We start from the raw sequence: 25858 nt of genomic DNA, 5'->3' as shown, positions 1-25858 counted from the left end.
CCTGTGCCCCGCAACAAGAGAAGCCATCGCAATGAGAAGCCTGCACACCGCAACGAAGAGTAGCCCCCCGCTCGCCACAACTAGAAAAAGCCCGCGCACAGCAACGAAGATCCAACGCAGCCAAAAAATTAATTAAATAAATAAATCTATAAAAAAAGAACTTTCTTAATTCATTTATAATTACTTGTACCATTGCCCAACACTCTTCCCTGTATATTTGTATATTTTAATAACAAAAGATTATTAAATATGATTTATTTAATTATGCCCAATTTATACTTAAGTAGCTATAAGACAGACCTATGCCCAAAATTAAGTTCTAAAGTTGAGCACTGCTTTAAGTTCTCACCTTCGAAAAGTATGATTCTCCTAAAGCTCAAGATCCAGCAACTGATACCCTAGTTCCTGAATCTTATAATATTTATACAGTACACAATTTTAAAACTTCTCAATTGAATAGAGATATTTCATACTACTTTCCTAACAAATACTACCTGAGTTTAAGAGCACTAGCATCTCTAAATCCCCTTTACTCTCATTTGCAAGTTCATTTGCATAACTGTCACAGGCCCACATCATTTATGCAAATCTCTTTATTTTTCCAAATACAAACAGGTTGGGAGAAACATTTTAAAACACTTGCTTTCTATAGGATCATCTCAGCTTTAACTTCGTGTCGTGTGTAGCAAGGATCTATTATATCCAAATTTTATATTTCTCTTAAAGGAGCTAGAAAAGAGTATCACTTCTTTCAATTACAGACATCATCTGGACAGCCAACATAAAAATTTTATTTTTAAAGTTCAGATAGGCTAGAAAAAAATAAGAATAAACTCTGTAAGGAAAAGGAAGATGAGTAGAAGTAGAAAAGGAAGAATGAGTTTTAAATACTTCTAGCTAATGTAAAGTAAAATACCTTCCCTGGTAGCAAGTAAACAAAATAGTCCCAGTCTTTGACTTTAAAAAATTTATTAAGTACCTGATACAAATTCACCCATGCCCACACACACAGATGCATGCAGGCACACACCCCCCACTAGCATGCTCATTCACTCTTTCCCCACCCAGCATCCACCTGCCCTTCTTAAGGGAACATTTATCATCTTGCTTCTGCACTGGAGGGACCAGGCCCTTCACAATCTCAGCTCTTGTATTTCAGAGTCACTCTCTGTTGCAGAGGTAGAGCATTTGACCCAGACCTAGCCACCTCCCTGGCCTCTGTGACTAGTTCACTTGAGACAATCAGAGACGATCCTGAGCATTTTGTTTGAATGACTTGGAAAAGGCCCTCCCTCTCTCCCACTGTGCTTGCCACCAAGAAGATGTAGAGAGTGGAGCCATGGCTGTCATTTGGGCTCTATGAGGGAGGGCCTGAAGCTGCCAGGGGATACCATGGGGACCTGAAATGAAGCCAGAATTGAGAGAAGAGAAACCACATCCTGATGACAGCGTGAGAACTCCAGTTCTAACCATTTTTGAAGCGAAGATCTACCTCTTGAATTTTCAGCTATAAGAACCAGAACATTTCCCTGCCTTTCTTCCCTTAAGCCAGTTGGAATTAGATTTGTTGAGTTTTGTTTTGTTTCATTTGTTATTTGCAATTGATAGAGTCTTAACTGAGAGATCAAGATACTGACATCCTAATGATGACATAAGAAATACACAGAGGGCTTCCCTGGTGGCGCAGTGGTTAAGAATCCGCCTGCTAATGCAGGGGACATGGGTTCGAGCCCTGGTCCGGGAAGATCCCACATGCTGTGGAGCAACTAAGCCCATGCGCCACAACTACTGAGCCTGTGCTCTAGAGCCCGTGAGCCACAACTACTGAAGCCCGCACGCCTAGAGCCCATGCTCCACAACAAGAGAAGCCACCACAATGAGACACCTGCGCACTGCAACGAAGAGTAGCCCCGCTCACTGCAACTAGAGAAAGCCAGCGTGCAGCAACAAAGACCCAATGCAGCCAAAAATAAAATAAATAAAATTTTTAAAACATAAAATAAAATAAAATAAAATAAAGAAATACACAGAGAATCAACTGCTCAAATGCCCTTGTTCGTCACATGCCAAGTGTGTCTGCTTTCTTCATATTTGATTCATTGTTCACAAGGTTTCAGTAATCTTATCAAATGGGGCACAACTTTAATATTGTAATAAATACACAATTTGTCCATTAAATCTGATGTATTAAATACTTTTCATATGTATCATTTACAAAAATTTTTCATATATATTTTAATATATGTATATATGAAATCATCACCACAGTAAGTCTAGTTAACATCTATCATCATATATATTTTTTAAAGCCATAAAACTGCTTATGTAGGAAATATTATTTATAGGTTAAAAACTGAAGTTTAAAACAGCCTATACAACTCAATACCAAAAAAACAAACAACCCAATCAAAAAATGGGCAGAAAACCTAAATAGGCATTTCTCCAAAGAAGACATAAAGATGGTCAACAGGCACATGAAGAGATGCTCAACATCACTAATTATTAGAGAAATGCAAATCAAAATTACAATGAGTTATCACCTCACACTGGTCAAAATGGCCATCATCAAAAAGTCTACAAATAATAGGGAACTTCCCTGGCAGTCCAGTGGTTAAGACTCTGTGCTCCCAATGCAAGGGGCATGGTTTCAATCCCTGGTCAGGGAACTAAGATTCCGCATGCTGCACAGCACAGCCAAAAAAAAAGTCTACAAATAATAAATGCTGGAGAGGGTGTGGAGAAAAAGGAACCCTCCTACATTGTTGGTGGGAATGTAAATTGGTGCAGCCACTTGGAAAACAGTATGGAGGTTCCTTAAAAAACTAAATATAGAGCTACCATATGATCCTGCAATCCCACTACTGGGCATATACTGGAAAAGATGAAAACTCTAATTCAAAAAATACATGCACACCAATGTTCATAGCAGCACTATTTACAATAGCCAAGACATGGAAGCAATGTAAGTGTCCACTGGCAGATGAATGGATAAAGAAGATGTGATAGATATAGATATATTACTACTCAGCCATAAAAAAAGAATGAAATATTGCCATTTGCAACAACATGGGTGGAAGTAAGATAAAGAAAAATATGATATCACTCATATGTAGAATCTAAAAAATAATACAAATGAACTAATTTACAAAACAGAAACAGACTCACAGACATAGAAAACAAACTTACAGTTACCAAAGGGAAAAAGGGGGGCGGGATAAATTAGGAGTTTGGGATTTATAGATATACACTACTATACATAAAATATATAAACAACAAGGATTTACTATATAGCACAGGGAACTATATTCAATATCTTATAATAACCTATAATGGAAAAGAATCTGAAAAAATATATATATATATAAATATATATAACTGAATCACTTTGCTGTACACCTGAAACTAACACAATATTGTAAATCAACTATACTTCGATTTAAAAAAATAGATAAAATGAACATTTTCCTGTAAAAAAAAAACCCTGAAGTTAAGAAAAGTTGACTTGGCTTTGAGGCCTCACAACTAATAAGGGGTAAGGGCCAGGTGTTCTTTTCATTTTTATTTATCTTTATTTTCATTATGCTTTCCATCACTCCACAGATACTGTTTATCTTGAAAAATATAATTGACAATAAATGCAAGCAAGACACAAATAAGCATTAAGTTCCATCAAATTAACACATAAGACTTTTTTAAGTAGTATAATCTTACCTAAATCGATATCCCGAATTCCCATGTACAATTCAAGAAGATCATCAACCTTTTCAATCGCCTTCGCTTTGGTTTCAGAGGGCTTTATCAAAGAAAAGAGAAATAAAATCATATTTTTATGTATAATCTCTTGAATGTCGAGGCATACATAGGGGGAAATCTGATGTGGAGCCAGTTCTTGGTTGTGCACTTCAGCTAATTTGAATGGAAATATATCTAGAATGTGCACTGCAACTCAACACAAATCAATATAGTAAATATTTTTGGTGTTTGTGTTAAGTATTATAGATTCAAAGAAGAAAAGCCAGAACAGTCTCCAAGCAGCTAGCAGTCTAGAAGGGAGACAAATGTGAAAATAGCTATTTAACAATAACAAGGACAATTTCTAAAGGATGTCAAAGGCAAAGAGGCATCACAGGGGAAGTAAGTTTAAATCTCTAAGTGTCCAGGAAGACTTCAGAAAGGTGACTTAGAAGTGTTTTCAAAATGAACTGGCGCCAGATAAGCAGAAGCAGGCACTGAAAGTAGAAGGCACTATATACTCAACGTCTATGTGAGGTTGCAGAGTCTGATAAAAGCGTACAGTGGGTTAAAGGACTGCAAGAAGTCCCATGTGATGGGAATCACAGTGCCAGACATGACTAGATCTTAAGGAGTCCTGTATGCCTTGAATAGGGCTTTGGTCTTTATCATGCAGGCCACATGCATTACCAGCTCACCCCAAGAGTAAAACACTCTGAACACATACCCCTATTGTTTATTTTTTTATTAATTTTATTGGACAGAAGTCCCCCCTTATCTGTGGTCTTGCTTTCCTCAGTTTCAGTTACCTCAGTCAATGGAGGTCCAGAAATATTATATGGAAAATTCCAGAAACAAACAGTTCACAAGTTTTACATTGTGTGCCATTCTGAATAGTATGATAAAATCTCACACCACCTGCTCCATCCCAGAATCCCCAACCACAGACATCACCTGCTCCTGAGATCCAACCTTCACCATCATCACAGCTAGATGATCCAGGATCACTCAAGCAGATGATCCTCCTGACTTAGAGTCAGAAGGTCAGTGGTAGCCTAACGCTATGTCACAATGCCTATGTCATTTACCTCACTCCATCCCATCACACTGGCATTTTATCATCTCACATCATCACAAGAAGGGTGAGTACAGTAAAATAAGACATTTGGAGAGATCACGTTCACACAACTTTTATTATAGTGTACTTTATAATAGTTCTATTTTACTATTAGTTATTATCATCTTTTACTGTGCCCAATTTCTAACTTAAACTTTATCATAGATATGTATGTATAGGAAAAAACATAGTATATATAGGGTTCAGTACTATCCACAGTTTCAGACATCCACTGGGGGTTTTGGAACGTGTCCACTGTGGATAAGAGGGGACAACTGTATGCAATTTTTATCAATTAAACACATGTGTTACCACATTAATGTATTGAGTATGTTATAAAAATAGAAATTTTATAAGGAGATGATGAAATAATATTTTAAAATAATTGTTGTTTTATGTATTAATGGTACCAAAATATGTTTGTTCTTCCTAAAAGTTTCTATGAAAAACATGATTGAATATATTTTATTACTCTTTTAAAATCTTGGTTTAATATTTGGTGAAGTCTGGTTCTGTTTAGTTTATTTCAATACTTGGTTTTAAATGGCTTCATAGCTGAAATAAAATTTGCCCAAAGATGTTAAATACTCAACTACGGGTACAAATGTTAAATTCAAGATTACACTGCAAAAATTTCATAATACTTTAAATACTGTCATAAATATAGGTTGCTTTGTATTCTCAAAACTTATTGAAAATATGCATTTTAGGGAATTCCCTGGCGGTCCAGCGGTTAAGACTGTCTTCCAGTGCAGAGGGTGAGGGTTCGATCCCTGGTTGATGAACTATGATCCCACATGCCTTGCAGCCAAAAACCCAAAACGTAAAACAGAAGCAATATTGTAACAAATTCAATAAAGACTTTAAAAATGGTCCACATCAAAAAAATAATCTTTAGGGGTGGGATAGGGAGGGTGGGAGGGAGACGCAAGAGGGAGGAGATATGGGGATATATGTATATGTATAGCTGATTCACTTTGTTATAAAGCAGAAAGTAACCCACCATTGTAAAGCAATTATACTCCAATAAAGCTGTTTAAAAAAAATCTTTAAAAAAATATGCATTTTATTGCAAATAAAATTTTATTTTTATTTCCTTGAGGATATTATTACAACTTTCTTGTACTTTTATTTATATTAACTAAGCCTTTAAAACAATGAGACAAGAGACATGATATATCACTCTTGCCTTCTTTACAATGTATTTTGAATGGTCTGTGTGAAGTGACAGGCTATGCAAAGTAACTTAGGTGTTTACCTTTGCATCTAACCAGCCATATTATAAGTAATTGTAACAAGTATCAGTACTTCTCATACAAAAATGGTCCCCAAGATCTTACAGTTCTAAATAGCTCTTGATCTCATCACCCCCTCTTCCATTCACATTCTGATTGCCTGTGTTCAGTCCTGACTTTTTTTAATTGAGATATAATTGACGTATAACATTATCTTAGTTTCAGGTATACAACATAAAGATTTGATATGTGTATATACTGTAAAATCATCACCACAATAAGTCTAGTTAACATCCATAACCACACATAGTTTTAATTTTTTTTCCTTGTGATGAGAACTTTTAAGATCTAGTCTCTTAGCAACTTTCAAATATATAATACAGTATTGTTAACTATAGTCACCATGCTGTGCAGTCTATCCTCAGGACTTGTTTATAAGTAGAAGTTTGTACCGTGACCCTCTTCACCCATTTCACCCACCCACCCCCAATCCCCTGCCTTTGGCAACAACCAATCTGGTCCGTTTCTGTATGAGGTGGGGTTTTTTTTGGGGGGGGGGTGGTGAGAGGAGTATATAACTGAGGTCATCCAATATTTGTCTTTCTCTATCTGAATTATTTCACTTAGCTTAATACCCTCAAGGTCCATCCATGTTGTTACAAATGGCAGGATTTTCTTCTTTTTTATGGCTGAATAATACTCCCCTCATCTTTTCTTATTTGCAGAAGTCTCCTAATTGGTCTCCCTGCCTGAAATCTTCATACTCGGGACTTCCCTGGTGGCACAGTGGTTAAGAATCCGCCTGCCAATGCAGGGGACACAGGTTCAAGCACTGCTCTGGGAAGATCCCACATGTCGCGGAGCAACTAAGCCCATGCGCCACAACTACTGAGCCTGTGCCCTAGAGCCCGCGAGCCACAACTACTGAGCCCGGGTGCCACAACTACTGAAGCCTGTGCGCCTAGAGCCTGTGCTCCACAGCAAGAGAAGCCACCGGGGCTTCCCTGGTGGTGCAGTGGTTAAGAATCCGCCTGCCAATGCAGGGGACACGGGTTCGAGCACTGCTCTGGGAAGATCCCACATGCCGCGGAGCAACTAAGCCCATGCACCACAACTACTGAGCCTGCGCTCTAGAGCCCACGAGCCACAACTACTGAGCCCACGTGCCACGGCTGCTGAAGCCCGTGCACCTAGAGCCCGTGCTCCGCAGCGGGGGAGGCCACTGCAGTGAGAGGCCCGCGCACCGCAGGGAGGAGTGGCCCCCATTCGCCGCAGCTGGAGGGGGCCCGTGCACAGTGACGAGGACCCAATGCAGCCAAAAAAATAAATAAATAAATAGATAAATAAATAAAATTTAAAAAAAAAAAGAGAAGCCACCGCAGTGAGAAGCCTGCGCACTGCAATGAAAAGTAGCCCCCACTCTCCGCAACTAGAGAAACCCTGCACACAGCAATGAAGACCCAAAGCAGCCAAAAATAAAATTAAAATTAAAAAAAAAAAAGAAAAATCTTCAAACTCTCAAATCCACCCTGCTCAATATCCCATTCCCCAGAACCAAGGGGGTTTTTCTAAAACACAAGACTGATTTGCTGTTCCCCCTGCAATTTTTAAATAGCCCCCCCCCTCCATTATCCACAGGCCCTTGACGCCCTGACCCAGGCCTCTACCTCCAGCCTCCTCACCCCCCACCAGGTACTTGCAGCACGCTCCAGTCCCACGGACGTTTCCATTTCATGCCTAGAACACTCTTCTCCCCATCTCTGACCAACTCAACCATTCCTCTGGAGGAAACTCTCCCTGATTTCCCTCTCCCCTCCTTTGTGCCATTAACCTTGCCCTTCTGATTTGTCATAGTTCCTTTTCCTGCCTCTCTCCCTTTAAAGGAAAAGCAACATCTTTATCCTTCGTTGTATCACCAGCACCTGGACTGTACCTGTCTCAACAAACACATAGAGAATAAATTGTGAGGTATGCAGGTGGAGTATAGTTCAGTTTTCAGAAATTGTGCTAGATTATGAGGGGCTGATTTGTTTCAAATCTGTAAATCCTTTGGTGTTGGAAATTAAATGGTAGGTCATTTGTATCAAATTTAATATTAGCACCAAACTAGTTTTTTTCTTCCCCCTTTATTATGAGCTATTTTAATTGCCCTATTTAATGAAGCAGGCTATGCAAATAGGAAGGGAGTTTTAGATGTTTGTCTTGGAATGAATCTTTCCCACCTCCTCAGGCAGATCTGCAGTTATTCTTTTACATTCCAGCATCTTCTATATAGCAGCTGCTCATAAATAAACAGATATGTATTACCCACTTTAACTGTTAGAAGAGGGCGCTCCTCCTGAAGTGACATGGAGTTTTTTCTGCCGACCCCACTCCCTTTGCAAGCAGTTTGAAGGTCTGTCCTCTTCTCCTCCGCTTTAAAGCACGTTTGGCAACCCCTAGCTCCTTCCCACTGTCCTTCCATCCTCTTACAGATTCCTTTCTTCCACTGAGGTTTGTTCATTTGTTCAATAAACATTTACTGGACTTCAGCAATATGTCTGGCAGTGTGCTGGGCACTGGAAAAGTAAAGACTCAGGACAACCAGATGTCACTGCCCTGGGTTTTTTCACAAATCTTGCCATATCTCACTTTCAAAATGCTTTCAGCTCTCCCAGGCCTCTCCGTTGTCACTTGCCTCCAGATCAATCTTTTCATTCACCCAGGACCAAGGCACTCGACTCGGAGTCTCCCTCTGGAGTCCCCAAAACAGACAACATCCTGGGTGACTCAAACATTCAAGAGGACACCCTTGGCCTCGTGGTTCCTGGAGGGTCTGCTCCGACAAACCACACCCGTGACTGACCCTGACATCATCCCCCAAAAGCTCTGGATCCTATGAAAACGGCCTCCTAATCGTTCATCTGTCTCACTCTTTTGCTCTTCAAACAGCTGGGAGCCCTAGGACGGTATGCGCACACAGACATGCCTTCCCCCCCACCCAGCCGCCCGCCAAGGAGCTCCGGAGCTCAGAGGTCTGCCTGACCTCCCCAAAGGAGGGCTTCATCACCGCCGTCTTCCTGCTGTGAGCGGACCTGCCACTTGTCACTTTGAATCCTTACCACTGCCACCCTCTTCTTCCACCCTCCTTCCCTCCATGTGTCTCTTCTCCTCGTGTTTTTCACTCAAATACTGACCTTTACATAGACACAGTCAACCAGCAAAACCCCTCCTCCAGTCAAGCGTAAGTGAATCACTCATTAATTCATTAAATTCAAAGATCTGAGCTCCTCTGAAGTGTGAGGTACTGTTCTAGGTGCTGGGGATACAGCTGTGAACAGGACATGTGAGAACAAGACAAGGGACTGAAAGGAGACAAGGATATGAGTCCCACTGTGTTCAGTGCCTTAAAAAAAATGAAGGGCAAGGAAGATTGGGCAGGGGGCAGGGTGGCGGGAACTGCTATTATACCAGCTGCTCAGAGGTTAAACAGGGCGGGATGTGGACGGAAACTCAAGGCGGCAAGGGAGTGAGCGGTGCCCGTAAACGGGCAGCGCATCCAGCTAGAGGTAACGGCTCATGCAAAGGTCCTGGGGCGGGGATGTATCTGGAGTGCTTGCGGACAGCGAAGAGACTCAAGTAGCTGAAGCAGAGGGAGCCAGGAGGAGAGCCAGGAAATGAGAGCAGAGAAGAGATGCAGAGTCAGATCATGTTGGTCACTCTGAGGACTTTAGCTTTTACTCCGAGTGACGTGGGAAGCCACTGGAGGGTTTTGAACAGATTGTTCCATCTCATTTGCGTTTCTAAAGGATAACTCTGGCTGCTGAGTGAGCAGAGGGAAAGAGGGCCTTTATTTCCAGCTCTGACAAACACGAATGTCCATCCATTTCCAAGACATACAGGGATTAAATGAACATAACATACCACTTCTTCCACAGTGGCAGGACCTTTTGATCTCAGGCGAAGTGTCTCCCTTCCAGTACCAATCCTTCCTGTTGATGACTTTCCAGCTTTTGACCGGGGCTCCATGTCTATAAACATATAATGGATGGGGAAACATACATATATTAAGAATTCCAACCAGTTGCTATAAAAGCTAATGAGTTTCCATCACAAATTTTTGTACAGTTACTGCAGAGATTTGATAAAAGCTATGCCTTCTGACAAAATTTCCCAAAACAAAATAAATTCACCTGTCATCCATTATTCTCACATGAGAGTCTCTATGAGGTCTGCCTACAACAAGAAAAGGGAATACGTGAAATGTGCTGATCGGAAAGACCGGAAGTTATAAGGAATAAAAAATAAAACAGTTGGTTTTTATTGTAAGAGTAAAGAGGTATATGTGGCAGGAAAGCAGAGGTAGGTGTGTAGCTGGACTTCATTAAGGTCGTAAAGAAGGGAAGGAGTCATGTCTTGATAGAAGACAGAGATGGAGGCACTATTATTGGAGGACCTACATTCTGCTTGATGCTTTCAATACAAAATCCCATTTAATTCTTGGGCCAACCTATGAGGCAAGTTAGAGCCGTCATTTTACAGAAGAGGAAACTGAACTCAGTAAGGATCAGAGCCGGTGTTCAAATCCAGGCCTTGTGACCCCAAAGTCTCAACAACACTTCACCACCACACCTCTCGGAAGCACAAGGGATAAATTCAGAGGGAACGGACTGAGAGAAGCAAGGTCCTCAATAGGCTGGGAACAGGTTCCAAGGAAGGAGTTCCCCTCGAAAGGCAGGCGAGAGCAGGGAGCAAGAGTCCACGAGAAGCCGCTCCTTCCTCGCGCTGGTTTTCTACGTGTGTGTTTGGTTTTGGTTTTGGTTTTCCAGCATACCAAGAGTCACCCCCGCTACCAGACAGTAACATAAATGAGTGAAAGGGGAGGGTGGGAACTGAGGATATCTCCCAGGAGGCACCCTATGCAGGCCACTCCAGTAACCGACTGCTCTGTGGGAAGGTAGGCCCTGCACAGCCAGATCTTCTATTTGTTTGCAAAGAAGATGAACACTCAGTTTTGTGCCAACCTCCTGATTTTTAACTTTTGGCAACGAAATCAAACTTTTAAAAACGACATAATGTGCTCCGCAACAAGAGAAGCCACCGCAAGGAGAAGACTGCGTGCCGCAACGAAGAGTAGCCCCTGCTCGCCGCAACTAGAGAAAGCCCGCACATAGTGAGGATGACCCAACACAGCCAAAAATAAATTAATAATAAATTAAAAATAAAAATAAAAACAACGTAATGGCAAAAATAAAAAATTTGTGGATCAGATTCTAATCATAGGCCACCAGTTTATAACTTCTGCAGGTATCCCGAGTCCTCTTGACTGAGGATTCTGGCAGCAGTTTGGGGCAAGGATGGAGGCGGGGGTGAGGAGACGCAGCACCAAGCCTGGGAGGTAACTGAGCTCCAATGCGGAGTCACAGGGCAGGCCGCAGTGTACGAGCAGGTGGTGAGGTCTATACAAAGCTCTCAAAACATGGGCGTCAAGTGGCCTGCACAGACACATCCTTCCTTAGAATCTAGGATAATTCCCATCTTCAGCAAGTCCTGTTTCACTGTTGGGGATCTATTCCAAGGTGACTAAGGATTTTACATGTTAATTTTAACCTGCATTTGAGGACAGAGCCACCAAAACATAAAACACATAAGTTTTGCTCTGAGAGTGAAATTATTCAAAATAATCATTCAATAAATAGGGTGGTTCCCCAAAGCCAAAACCTCTAAACGGTGGCTGACAGTGACACGCTGACCACGTTGACCAAAGAGGTGCTCAGGAGACCAGAGCTGTATCAGCACGTCTGCAGCATTTGCCTTGCCAGCCACACTGTGTCCCATCCGAGGGAAGAACAGATTAACAGGAGACGCTCACTCAGCACGGCGTTTCCAAAAGAATGCCCAGCGAAAAAGATGAGGTCAGCCTGCCACCAGCGCTGTCCAGGATTCTATACTACCCAGTCTGGAGTCACGTACAGACCTACAGTGGTCAAGACAGCCGCACCTTAATGATGCTAACCTCCAAGATAAACAACCTTACACCCGCACTCCCCCTATCACACACTCTACCCACCGCGATTTCACCAAGCAACCTGCCCTGTATAATTTGTCTTCCCATATAAATTTCCTACAGGGTGGCAAATGAAGCACTCAGCTAACATGTGTGTTTGGTTTACAACTACATATACATTTCGAACTGTAAAGTAATATGTTGGCATTCTGACTTAACAACAAGTCTTTTGTAAGTTTGGTAAGCAAGATATAACCCTGGAAAATTGCACAGGTTCTGGATACACTGAAGAAGTTAAAGGTTCCTGGGATGTACGAAGCTAAGGACCCAGACTCTGGAACGTGGGAACTTCAAGGAGGAATTGTCATCCAGGCTTGAGAAGTCGGCCAGCCGCCCTAGATGATGTCTCTGCTTACCTGGCTCTTACCTGCATCACCAGTAGCTAAAAGGGAAAGTGAAATGTAGAACGGAAATCTTTTTACTAGGTTTTTTTTTTTTTAATTTTTAATTTATTTATATTTTTAATTCGTTAGTTAATTTATTTTTGGCTGCGTTGGGTCTTCGTTGCTGCACGCGGGCTTTCTCTACTTGCGGTGTGCATGCTTCTCGTCGTGGTGGCTTCTCTTGCTGCAGAGCACGGGCTCTAGGCATGCAGGCTTCAGTAGTTGTGGCAGCTGGGCTTCAGTAGTTGTGGCACGTGGGCTTAGTTGCTCCACGGCACGTGGGATCTTCCCGGACCAGGGCTCGAACCCGTGTCCCCTGCATTGGCAGGCGGATTCTTAACCACTGCGCCACCAGGGAAGCCCCTAGGCTTTACTTTTTTAAGCAGTTTTAAGTTCATAACAAATTGAGAAGACAGAGCTCTCCCATACACCTCTTGCCTCCACATATGCATCACCTCCCCCATGATCAATACCCCTCACCACAGGGCTACATTCGGTATAATCAATGAACCTACATGGACACATCATATCACCTAAAGTTCATAGTTATGTTAGGGTTCACTCCTGGTGTTGTACATTCTGTGGGTTTGGAAGAATGAATAATGACATGTATCCACCATCAGAGTATCATTCAGAGTAGTTTCATTGCCCTAAAAATCCTCTATGCTCTGCTGGTGCACCCCAGATTTTTTTTTAATCATTTCATGTTTGTCATCTTCTCCTCGAAAGTGTTATCTCAAAACTAACCACTTGGTGGCACCAAAACAAAAGTTAAAATTTCACTTCTGGCTTAGACCAGCCTCCAGAAAGGCGGTTCTTGTGGCTAAAGAAATAGAAGCCATGTTTCTCCACAATCCTGATTCAGGGAAGTAAATCAACCGGTTTATACAGGAAAACAGGCAGGATGGCCCTGTTCAGCCTCAGGGGGAAAAAAATGTTTTGCTTTTTTAATGTTTGCAAAGGTTGCTAGTCTGGCCTACTTTTAGGGCGCTGGCCGGTCTAAGCTTGTCGAACCAACCAGGCCAAACCCTAGATCAGTCACTTCACTTCTCATGAACGGGTCTGCATGAGGCCTCTCTTGGGGCTGAATGATGAGAGGGATGCAGTTCACACAGGAGATGCTGGTAGTCGGCCTGCAGCTCGAAGGATTCACTAGACTCAGGGCTCCCCTCCTGTGTCACTTAGGGCACAGGACACTCACAGCTCGGGGGTACACAGCTGCTCCCACAGCTGAGTGGGATGTCGCCAAGAAGCAGTCATCTTAGTTCCAAACCCTTTTGTGGCAACTGTATCTGTTACTCTAATTACATAATTGAATTTAAAACTACGTGAGCTGATGAAGTAAGTGTGAAACACCAAGTTATTATTACTAGGAAAACTAGGTTAACTGCTTTGGAAAGACTCCATAAGGGCGAGTTGCAAAAAAAAAAAAAAAGGTGTGGGCAAAATGATGCTAGGAGATTAGGAAAAATATCTTTAAACATCCAGCATTTCACATATCTGGCTTTTAGATATCAAACAGAACCCATAGATGTGCATTCAGGTTCTGATTACTAAAGCAAGATTTCATAGAACTCCAATTTGTGTCCTCTACTCAAAGAGCTTTTTACATCTAAAAAGTAGTAAAAGAATGCATATTTATATGTTTTAAAATAAAATGTTTATATCCACTTGTGTCATTCTTTATGATACCATTTTAACTGGCATTTTCAATAAACAGACCAACCCCCAGTCCCTGCTACATCGTGAAGGTCAGGGGAGAGATGGGGAAATGGAGAAGACAGCAAGATGTCTGTCTCTAGTCCCACCCTGAGCCCCAGGGGAAGAAGAGCGCTGACAGCAGCCAAGGCCCTATCTTCAGGCGGAACACATGCAAGTGGTTTAGATCCCCAAGGGACACAGGGTGACAATGAGGAGGGTGGGCATTCTCCTGCTTCTGCACAGAACAAGATCTTGTTCTGGTCCCACAAGGGCCCAGGTTGGCCTGGAGTACAATTCATAGCAGGGGCAGAGCCTTGATTTCCACGAGAGGGAGGCACATACAGACACCTCTGTGTCCAGCAAGAGACAGACTTCAGAATCACAGAACCTGAGTTAAAACCCAGCTCCACCATTTACAAATTGTGAGAACTTAAGGAATAAGTCCTTATCTGTACAAGAACACTACTGAAACCAAGTGAGGCCCTGTGGGGCTCCCAGGCACAAAGGCCCTTTTGTCCCGTTTCTTGTAGGCAAGGCTCTAGCCTCCATGACCTTCCCTGAGTTCCAAAGGGCAGATTCCAACAGTTGCTAATCAAGGGAGGAGCAGCCATGAAACCACCTGAGGCAAGATTAAAGGGACCAGGGCTTCCCTGGTGGCGCAGTGGTTGAGAGTCTGCCTGCCAATGCAGGGGACACGGGTTCGAGCCCTGGTCTGGGAAGATCCCACATGCCGCGGAGCAACTAGGCCCGTGAGCCGCAACTACTGAGCCTGCGCGTCTGGAGCCTGTGCTCCGCAACAAGAGAGGCCACGATAGTGAGAGACCCGCGCACCGCGATGAAGAGTGGCTCCCGCTTGCCACAACTAGAGAAAGCTCTCGCACAGAAACGAAGACCCAACACAGCCAAAAAAATAAAAAATAAAAATAAAATTGCAAAATGATTAAAAAAAAAAAAAAAAGATCAAAGGGACCAGAGAAGCTCATCAAGATTAGGAGACCACCTGAGCTGAGACTAAAGGAGTGCAGGCCCTGCTCAACCCTAATCTTGTCAGAGACCCCACCTTTGAACCACTGTTCTAAAACCCTCATCAAATCCTCCCGGGTTGGGACACATAGTTTTTCAAGGCAGAAGCCCGGTGTGTCTCCCTTTGCCTGGCAAAGTAATAAAGCTATCCTTTTCTACTTCACCCAGAACTCTGTCTCCAAGATTTGATTCGGCACCCATGTACGGAGAGGCCGATCTCTCGGTAACACTGCCTGCATAGGATGTTGTCTGAAGCATTCAAACGGCTGCCGTATGAAAGGTGCCTTGCCCAGAGGTCTGGCTCATACACAGAGAGCTGCTACTGCTGTTGGACTGGCTTCTGCTGACACGGTCCACCCTGGAGAGACAGCCATCTGCTCTGCCCGTGCCCTCCTCAACAAAACCATTTGCACTGGTTTTCCCAGGATGAGAAACACGCAGAAGTCTCTCTTCAAATGTTCAGAAAACTGTCACTTCAAATACAAAGGTCTCCTTTTTATTCTATCTTCTATAGAACTGTGATTTTTTTCCCCCTTCCATTTACCGGGGAGTAGAAACAGCAGATGACCCATTACTCAAATTCGCCAAAGTGGCTGAGTTGAAGCCCAGCCCCTCGGGGGGCACTCAGCAGAGGGGGCCCTCCAGTGTCCATCTCATTGGACCTCTGACCCCCATTCAAAACGTCCTGTTAGAGTTACATGACACCATGTGGGCAAGAGGGCAGACACACCAACACTCCAACCTGGAAACTTAGAGTCCCCTCCCCTAACCACCCATGTAGGTGAACTAAGCCACTTCACCAAATTCACTAATCCATTTCTATAATTTCCACCTCTGGAGTTCGACAGCATCAAAAATGGTGGCCAGATGGCAACTCAGGCAGGACTTTGCAGGATGTGTATACCAATGACCTTCAGCACTGCAGGCCCAGAAATGCTTTTTTCCAGTGTTCCCAGAACTGACCTGAGTCTTAGGGATTGATTCACACTAACCAAATTCACAAGAACAGGTGTCATACATCAATGTATTAATCATAGGGAGGGATGGTATCAAAGGTCCAAGTGGGTTCCCATGCTTCATTCTCATGAACCCAAAACTTCCTGGGGAAAATGTCCAAGCAGAGACCCAGCCATGAAGGTCTAAGACAGCAAGGCTAAGTGGGAAAAGGGAAGGGATCATGCTCCGGGCCATGAGTTCCAAGACTCCAAAAGCAAGGAGTGGAGAGTTGATGTTTTAGAGTCCCTCCCAACTGGGTGACTCTCAGTTTACCAGGCCTCTACCCCTCTTGGGAATAATTCACTTGAAACTTTCTTCCCACTGGGTACCTGAGAAGCTTAGTGTGCATGGATGATACCAGAGGAAAAGGACTTGGGCACAAAGGATAATTCTCACAGTCCAAGGCTGCAAACAGGTAGTTCAGTGACATGTGGTCCACAGACATGTTTGTGAAGTGTGCAACGTTATCAGATTTTTTAAATTAGTTGCCAACTTTTAAAAGTTGGGTGATTTCTCATCAAAATTCAAATTTTAACTTTCTCTTGGAGACTGACGCATGCCTACAAAACAATAATAATTAGGGTCGACAACTTTACTTTGGGGTTTGCAGCTCTCTGCCCTCATTTTCAGACAATCTCTCAAGGTATAGAATTTCTCACTACATATGGCTATAAAGCGTTATATGCTGTTTCATATACTAGTGTTATTCTTCGAGTGCAGTCTTATTTCAAAGGAATAAATATACACACATACATCTACACTATAATTCATCTAGGGGCAAAAACATAGATCATCTGGGAAAATTAAAGGTAACTTTTTAAACTGATCATTTAATATGTCCCAGGTACTAGAAATTCTTGATAAGTTCTCTTATTTAATCTTCACAACACTATTACAAGGTAGGTATTACTCTAATTTTACAACTAAACTTACAGTTGAGGCTTGGAGTAGTAAGATGATTTCACCAAGGTCATAGACAACTGGTAAATGGTAGAGCTGGGCTACCCCAGAGCCACTGCCTGATTTTATATTCTATTAAAGATTATGAGTTGCCATTGGTAACAGACATTAGTTGGCTGTCTTCTCAATACCCAGTGGTCATGAGGATCACTGTGGTTCAGGGGAAGCTGATTGCTCCCAGCTTCAGGGATGGGACACACGAATGGGCCAAGCTAACTGATCCCCTTCATCACAGTGATTGTTTCAGGGGTGGACATGTGAACAAAGGTAAGTCAGAAAAAAATCTAAGGACTTTTGCTCGAAATTCTGAGGCAAGGACACTCTCTTTTTCTGTTCTATGTAAATAAGGAAGCACATGGTCCCAGCCATTGCTGATCACCATCTTGGGGTACGTTAAGGACATATGGACGACGAAGCTGATGCCTCAGGCAGCAGAGCAGAAAGGAAGGGCAAGAAACGGGGTCCTGATCACATTGTACGGGCCCTACATAGAGCTTTGCTAATGCCGGCGTCACTCACGGACGGTTGATTTATAAGCTTCCCTTTTCTGCATTAGCCAGGGTCGCAAGGTTTTCCACTGTTTCCAATACCTCACAGATACAGAATTGTGTCTGAGCAATGAAGCAACCCTTCTAAAGAGACCTTCCAATGCTTGGACATACATGAATGGCACTGTCCATAAACAGCTGGTGTGCTCCCTTCCCTACCTCCACCCCCGACTCTCTCTCTGTCTCTGTCTCTCTCTCTGTCTCTGTCTCTCTCTCTGTCTCTGTCTCTCTCTCTCTCTGTCTCTCTCTCTCTCTCTCTCTCTGTCTCTGTCTCTGTCTCTCTCTCTCTCTCTCTGTCTCTGTCTCTCTCTCTGTCTCTCTCTCTCTCTCTCTGTCTCTCTCTCTCTCTCTGTCTCTGTCTCTCTGTCTCTCTGTCTCTCTGTGTCTCTCTCTCTCTCTCTCTGTCTCTCTCTCTCTCTCTGTCTCTCTGTCTCTGTCTCTCTCTCTGTCTCTCTGTCTCTGTCTCTCTCTCTCTCTCCCCCCCCTCTTTCTCAGAGTAGCTGACATAAAATCTAGCTTTGCCCCAGAATTTAAAACTTTAACTATTCATTCCCTTTTTCTATGTCTCCTTCCTCTCTCCAACATTCTTCAGACTTTTTTAGAATAGCTATGGTGTTGTTTTTGTTTTGATCGAGCTGGTAGGGTGCTGGGGCGGATAAGAAGGAAAAGGAGATAAGTGGATGCCACATACACAAGGTGGCTATCGGATCAAAAGGGCTGGCAACGCATGACCCAATCCACCCAAAAAAAAAAAAGGCTACACAAAGCTGCTCTTAACTGTTCCTTTGATGAGACTGAACAGTGCATGACAAGTGTCAGAAGGGAAATAACTATGCCCCAAATCATCTTGTTCTTTAGGTAAGGTGTCATTTGAGAAAAACTCAACCCTAGTTTCATAACTCCCTGAAATTACAGGCAAAAGTTAATGTGCATCTCTGGGATAGTTTTAATCCAGAGGGGATTGTGTCACCAAAAATATTACAAACCTCAGGACTCTAACACGAGGAAAAAAGGATGGCTAAAGTATTTTTATCCTTTTATACTTATTTTATTCCATAGTATGATCTTATGGGAATTCAAAAATCAAAAATTGTTCACTTTTATTCATGGTTTACTACACATATTTTCCTCCACCTTTTAAAAAGTTTAGTAGTTACAAAAACAATCCTGCCGGCCTTCCCTGGTGGCGCAGTGGTTAAGAATCCACCTGCCAATGCAGGAGACACAGGTTCGAGCCCTGCTCCGGGAAGATCCCACGTGCCGCGGAGCAACTAAGCCCGTGCGCCACAACTACTCAGCCGGTGTTCTAGAGCCCACAAGCCACAACTACTGAGCCCGAGTGCCACAACTACTGAAGCCCGCGCGCTTTTACCCGTGCTCCACAACAAGAGAAGCCACCCAATGAGAAGCCCGAGCACCGCAACAAAGAGTAGCCCCCGCTTACCGCAACTAGAGAAAAGCCCACGCGCAGCAACAAAGACCCAACGCAGCCAAAAATAAACATAAATAAATAAATAAAATAAAATGTCTGGTTCATATAAAAAAAAACCACAATCCTGTCAATTTAAAAAGTTGATACAGTGTAATCTACCACATTTCTAACATGGAACCATTTAAGATAATGTTAAAGAAAGCTGTTTAAAATGAGTATGATCATACAATTAAAAATTATAAAGCTACTAAAAGTGGAATGATTCCGTTTCCCTACTTCCTAGACTAGGAATGGTAGACATTTCTTTTTTAAATAATTGTTTTCTGGTTATAAAAGTTAATATTTTGTATTTAAAACGTGAGAAACACAAGAAACCTAAAGAAACAAGTCATTCATAAACACACCACCAGAGATAACTGTTAACATTTCAATATACATATACCGCAAGTCACTTTTCTTCTACATGTAAAGATACTTTTTTACAAAAAAGGGGATTTTACCGTACATTGTTTTGTAATCTGTCTTTTCACTTAATATATCAAACATTTGCCCATACACAAAGGGAACTGTTTATCTGCTTAACTTTTTCTGAAGACATACTCGGACAATTTTGAGTATAATTTGTCAGATCCATTTTCTTACAATTACATGACACTTCCCATTATACAATGGGAAGAATGTGTATTATTAGAAATGTGTATTATTAGAAAAAGAGCAATTACACCAATAAGTGATATTATCTTCACACTGTTCTACCATATTAAGGAAGCCACTTCCATGTTAACATCAGTTTTGACCCCTTCATCCTACACGGCTATTTTAATTACTAAGCTTACAAACAGCTAAGAACTATTATCTACCTTCCACTCATGGTTGTTATTAATTCCAAAGGCTCCTTAAACATTGTAGTTCTAAGAAATCAATCACTGTTTAGGGTTAAGTGACATGGGAAATACAGACTACAGAGTTTCCAGTATTATAGATTATAATAATTTCACCTTTCTTAGATTCAAAACATGAGCATTTAATAAGTTTTCCCTTAGTGAGAGTTTATAGCTAGAGTAGAAAAGAGTGAATATTTAGCCTGGGTCTTTATCCAGCTGAGTCTTTACACTGAAAACACATTTGTCGGTTACACCCAGCACTCATCTAACACATCTGCCACACCCCACAAAAGAGAATGTGGCTCTTCATTTATCTTCTTCCATAGTATTTTTGTGGTAAATGCCAAACCAAAGTCTAGCTATATATAAGAAAGGCAGAACAAACTCTATGACATGAAAAGATGATTAATTGGCATGTTCTAACCCCCAAATTTGTCACTGTGAGTGCTTTAAACCTTTGCCAAAAAATACATGAAAGAGAGTGCCACTGTCACATAAAATGCAATACATCTAAAATTAAACTTCTCTCCCTGACTTTCTCCCAAACCACTACTACATCCAATGGCCCCATTTCCAATGATCACTTTTATCACAGGCTCCAGCGATAGAAACCTAGGGTTACATTTGCTTCTTCCAAACCTTATCTCTCCCTCTTTTAGCTAAAGTGCATCAACCCATCTCTAACCTCTATTTGTGCCTCTGCAGTATTACTCAGGCTTTCTTCTTTCATGCGAATTCCCGCTGCTGCCTCCGATACCAGCCCTTATTATTTCCTCCTGGAATACTGCAGCAGCTTCTGACGTGGTTTCTCCTCTAATCAAATACAGCCAACATTCCTCCTCCAGGCTTAACTCCCCAAAGTCTATTTCATCATTTCATTCTTCAGTTCTAATATCTCAATGATTCCCTATTATCCCCTCCGACAAGCTCAGGTTCCCCACCTAGTTTTCAGAGATCTTCTTAACATGGCCTGGAGCTGTTTTTGCAGCCTGATTTGCTGCAGTCCCTCCAAGACTCTTTTCCACAGGAAACCCTCCTTCCTTGTCTGTACTTCCTCTGCCATCCTGCAAGGCCAAGTTCAAGTGCAATCTTCTTCAGGAATCTTTCTCACCTACTCATATCTTTCCCCTCTTTAAACACCCACTTAAATGTCTGTAGTGGATTTAAATTTTTGCTCCACAGTTCTGGAGAAAAGAAATGTCAGGTTGAATCTGACTGGGAGCCCCTCACTCCACAGGTTTGGTGAGAAACTGAGTCTTGGTTTTTGCTTTGGGAGTCTCCCCTTCTCGGGATCCAGAGGGCTGATGTGGTGCTCAGTCCAACACAGATCCTACCCTGAAGCTCGACCTCCAAGTCAGTGTGTCCAAGCCCAGGGCACAGGGCCTCTTTCACCTCAGATGGCAAGGTCACAGCTCTCACAGCCCTGATATCCCTTTGCAACTCTATCAGGAGTCCTATCACTTCTCATGGGGAGTTACATGGGAATGGGACACTGGTCCTTGATACTGGTGGGACATGCTAGATAAGCCATCTGTCCCATGGCTTATCGCTTTGGGAAAATTCCTTCGCAATATTACCACTGCTCCCAGCCTCCCTCACTCTCAGCTTCAGGACCCTTCCCCATCATGGACAAATCAGCTCTCAGCTGAACTGCCCTTCGTTTAAATCTGCATTACAGCACATATCATATGGTCTGCATTATAGTCTAAGAGGCAGTAACACATACTGTTAAGTGCAGAAGCCTCAGGAGCAAACAGGAATGGAGTACTATACTAGCACTGAATGACCTCAGGGAGGTATTTAACTGCCCAAAGTCTCAGTTTACTTATCTAGAAAACCTTCATAGGAATGACACAAGGATTGAATCAGGCCAGAATAGAAGTCCTAGTAGCAACGACTTACATTTATGTAGCACTGTGTGCCAAGCACTATTCTAAGTGCTTTACGTATATTAACACATTCAATCCCCACAACACTTTATGGATAAGTAAACAGGCATAGAAGGGAGTCAGTAAGTAGTCCAAGATCACACAGGAAGTAAGCAGCAGAGGTAGGAATTCAACCCAAGCACTTTGGCTCAGAATCTATGCTTTTAACCGTTATACCATATTGCTTCTAATAAGCAATTGCTTCAAATGGTAGCTATTCCGGCTATTGATAAACTACCTGATTCTTAATGTATCTGCCTCCTTATGTAAATTGCAAGCTCCTTGAGGACAGTGAACATGCTGACTCATCCATAACAGCTGTTAGGGAGCTGGCTCTGGATGCTCACTGCAGGGGTTAGAAGCCTACCTCCCTCGTTCACGAGCTAACTCTAAAATCTTGGACAGATTGCTTAACTTTTTAGAATGGTTGTAAGGATTAAATTATTTCCGACTTAGAAAGTACTTAGAAAAGTGAACGGCAGCTATGACAATGACATACTGATATATTTCATTATTTGATATGAGATGTGATTTACCATTTGTCTTTCCAGGATCCAGAAGGGTGCCAGGGTTCTCAACAAATATTTGCTAATCACCAACTCACCCACATTGTTTGTCTTGCTTCATGTGGGGTTCATCTTGTTTCTAAAATTACTCCTTAAAGAAAGGGCTACACCTTCAAGATAGTATCAATAGTAATAGTAGCAGCTAACTTCTACCAAAGACTTATATGCACCAGGGACTGTTCTATGATTGTTTTTGCGTGTTTAATCATTTAATCCTCACAACGGCCCAACGTGGTCGATACTATTATCTTTACTTTTTGTGTGAGGAAACCAAAGCACAGAAAGGTTAATCCACCCAATGTCACATTAACACACAGCCCATATGTGGCAGAGTCTACATACTTAACTACTTACACTTTGTTGTCCCTTTTGTAACTTTTTTCGTATTCCACAGGATATTTAGTAGAATTCAGTATATATAAAAGTACCGAACTTCCCTGGTGGCACAGTGGTTAAGAATCCGCCTGCCAACGCAGGGGACACAGGTTCGAACCCTGGTCCGCGAAGATCCCACATGCCGCAGAGCAACTAAGCCTGTGCACCACAGCTACTGAGCCTGTGCTCTAGAGCCCACGCGCCACAACTACTGAAACCCGTGTGCCTAGAGCCCATGCTCCGCAACAAGAGAAGCCATCGCAATGAGAAGTTCGCACACCGCAACGAACAGTAGCCCCCGCTCACCGCAACTAGAGAAAGCCCGCGCAGCAACGAAGACCCAACGCAGCCAAAAATAATTAATTAATTAATTAATTTTAAAAGAAAGAAAAAAAGTACCAAAAGCACTGTTGCTTGAAAAATGTTCACTCGAAATAGCATGAATAGTAGAGAGTATTTTTTAAATGTTTGATGTGTCTATCTAAAAAGTCATAAAACTTAAAAGCCAAAGTTCCTCTTAATAGCAAATAGACTTAGTCTTTGAAAATGAGCACATCAGTTAAGCTGAATCACGGAGGTACAAGTTTTCCAGCTGTGAATGACTCAAGGGAATCGGACGTACTTCACATACTGAACATCCTATTCTGATGGGCACATAGCACAGAAATGAGGTCTCTAAAAGAAGACATAGCCCAGAGATCTGTAACAAAATCTAACCCCAAAACAAAGACTATGATGCTTTAGGAGGCCAACAGTCTTTCAACTCCCTTTCTGTTTTCAAAACACTTCACAGATACATTTCATACCTCCTTCCACAAACCTCTTTCCATAAAGTGGAACAATTACAAATTAAAGAAATTCTCCAGGATAAGTTAAGTGGAGACTTATCTAAATAAAACTGAATCAAAGCCTCATAACATTTAATAATTAAAAGGCCTCATAAGAAAACAAACCAGTTAAACTAGTCTGATCCTTCAGCCAGTGAAATGGAAGAATTAATTTTCACAGCCTTGGGAAAATCTAGGTTTACAGGGCAAACTCTGAAGGGTTGAGCTCATTGTGGAGACATGTTCCTTTTCACTGGCAAAAGAGAAAAGGAAGTGAGCCATGCCCTAAAAAAATTACCACTAGAGACATTCCAGCCGATACTTGATAAGGATTGGGAAGCCTGCCATCAATTCATGGCTAGAAAATGGAAAATTTGGATCGGAACGCAGCTGACCAGGAGAAACCATGTTAGGTATGAATAAGATTTCCCATTAAATTACAAGTTTTCAACAAGGGGATCATTTAAACCAGTCGCTTTCAAATGTTTTTGTTTTTTTGTTTTCTGTGGTTTTTTTGCTGTGACACACAGTGAGAAATATATATAACACATTATATCATGACATAAATTATACATCTGAAACACCCATATGCATACACGGAAACATTGAAACTGAAACAATGCTTACCCTTACTAGGCACCAAGCACTATGAAATTTTCAGTTCTATTCTACTTTGTGTTCTAAACACACTGGTTGAGACCTACTGGCTGAGAAACAGTTATTTAAACCAGCAGAGGAGATTCTGAGGGTATGTTTTATACTAGTCTTTATTCCTCCCTCAGAGTCCCACAGGCAACTTAGGAAAGCTGCAATGGCGCATCTGCTCTTGGGACAAGTGACTTGTTCCTTGAGTGCTTGGGTAAAGGCCACCCAGAAGCTGGCTCTTCCAAGTCCAGCCATTCCTCACTGTGCTGACTCCTTCTCTTTCTATCCCTTGAAAGCTGGAGTTCCCCCAGGGCTCTGTTTTTGGCCTTTTTCTCTTATTACTCTGAGTAACTGGATCTACTTCCATGGCTTCAAGTTACTCAGAAATCCCATTCCCTAGGCCCCAATTCTAAATGCCCATCTACATCTAACACATTTCCAACTGAACTGTCCCACAGATTTCAAACTCTTAAGGCCCAAAATTGTACTGTAAGTGCAATCTCTCTTCCCTGTCTCCTCACCCAAATTTTTCTTTTCTAGTTTTCCTCCTCTCAAAGAACAGCACCACACACAATCCACAAATCCGTGGGTCATTATTTGCAACTTCTTTTCCTATACCTCAACATCCAATGCGTTACCAATTTTACCTTCTTAAATTCAGTGGTATGCAGGTAAATGTTTAACAGTCACCTTTCCAGGTTAAAAAAAAAAAAAAAAAAAAAGCCCTGACTTGCAGCACTTGTCTATTTCTGTGACGCAAATACCTCACCAGAGCCAATTTCAAGCAACCAACTTGATGCCACTGAACATGGAATTGAAAAGAGATGAGCACTAATGGCTCCAGCGCACCACCATCTAATCCTCAGAACCATTTCTTACTTCCATGCCTACTGGCACTGCCTCTGGATTTCATCTTGCTTCTCCTCAACACAATAGAGTCTTTATTGACTTCCTGACCTTTTACTCATACCCTACCTCTCTGACATAGTCTCCAAAATACCTCTCTAAAATCCAGGTCTCATTATGCTTCTCCCCTGCCTAAACCCCTTCAGTGGTTCTCCGCTGTCCACTCTTTATCTATATACATAAGGCCCTTGATAATTTGGTGCCCACTGACTCTTGGGCTTTGTCTCTTGCCACACCACCACCTATAACCTCTATTCCAATCACACCCACATACATCATATTCTAAGATATATGATACTGCTTCATGCTTCTGCACCTTTGTTTATTCTATTCCTACTCCCTAGGACAACCTTCCCTGATTTGTTCATTGAGTAAGCCTCTTAAGATTCAGCTCAAATTCCTTCTCCAGGAAGCTTTTCCTAAACTCCTTGGTTGGTTTGATGTATCCCACTTTTAGACCTCCAGTACATTCTATCACCTCTAACACCCTCTACTGAAATTTTTTCATATCCATCTCTTCTCACTAGACATGAGTTTCTTTTTTTTTTTTCTTT

At 42.2% G+C, this 25858-nt stretch overlaps 1 protein-coding gene across 2 annotated transcripts in view; it reads right to left on the bottom strand.

Moving 5' to 3' along the window:
* GIPC2 (GIPC PDZ domain containing family member 2) overlaps positions 1–25858 on the bottom strand; it is a 90155-nt gene that overhangs the window by 21178 nt on the left and 43119 nt on the right. For both annotated transcript variants that reach the window (XM_036832630.1, XM_036832622.1), the window contains 2 exons: positions 9988–10094; positions 3712–3793 (listed from right to left, as the gene is read on the bottom strand). In XM_036832630.1, coding sequence (XP_036688525.1) covers positions 3712–3793; positions 9988–10094 — 189 coding nt within the window. The remainder of the gene's footprint in view (positions 1–3711; positions 3794–9987; positions 10095–25858) is intronic.

This window comes from Balaenoptera musculus, chromosome 1 (genome assembly GCF_009873245.2).
Source record: "Balaenoptera musculus isolate JJ_BM4_2016_0621 chromosome 1, mBalMus1.pri.v3, whole genome shotgun sequence".
Lineage (NCBI taxonomy): Eukaryota > Metazoa > Chordata > Mammalia > Artiodactyla > Balaenopteridae > Balaenoptera > Balaenoptera musculus.
This window is presented reverse-complemented; position numbering and strand designations above follow the sequence as displayed.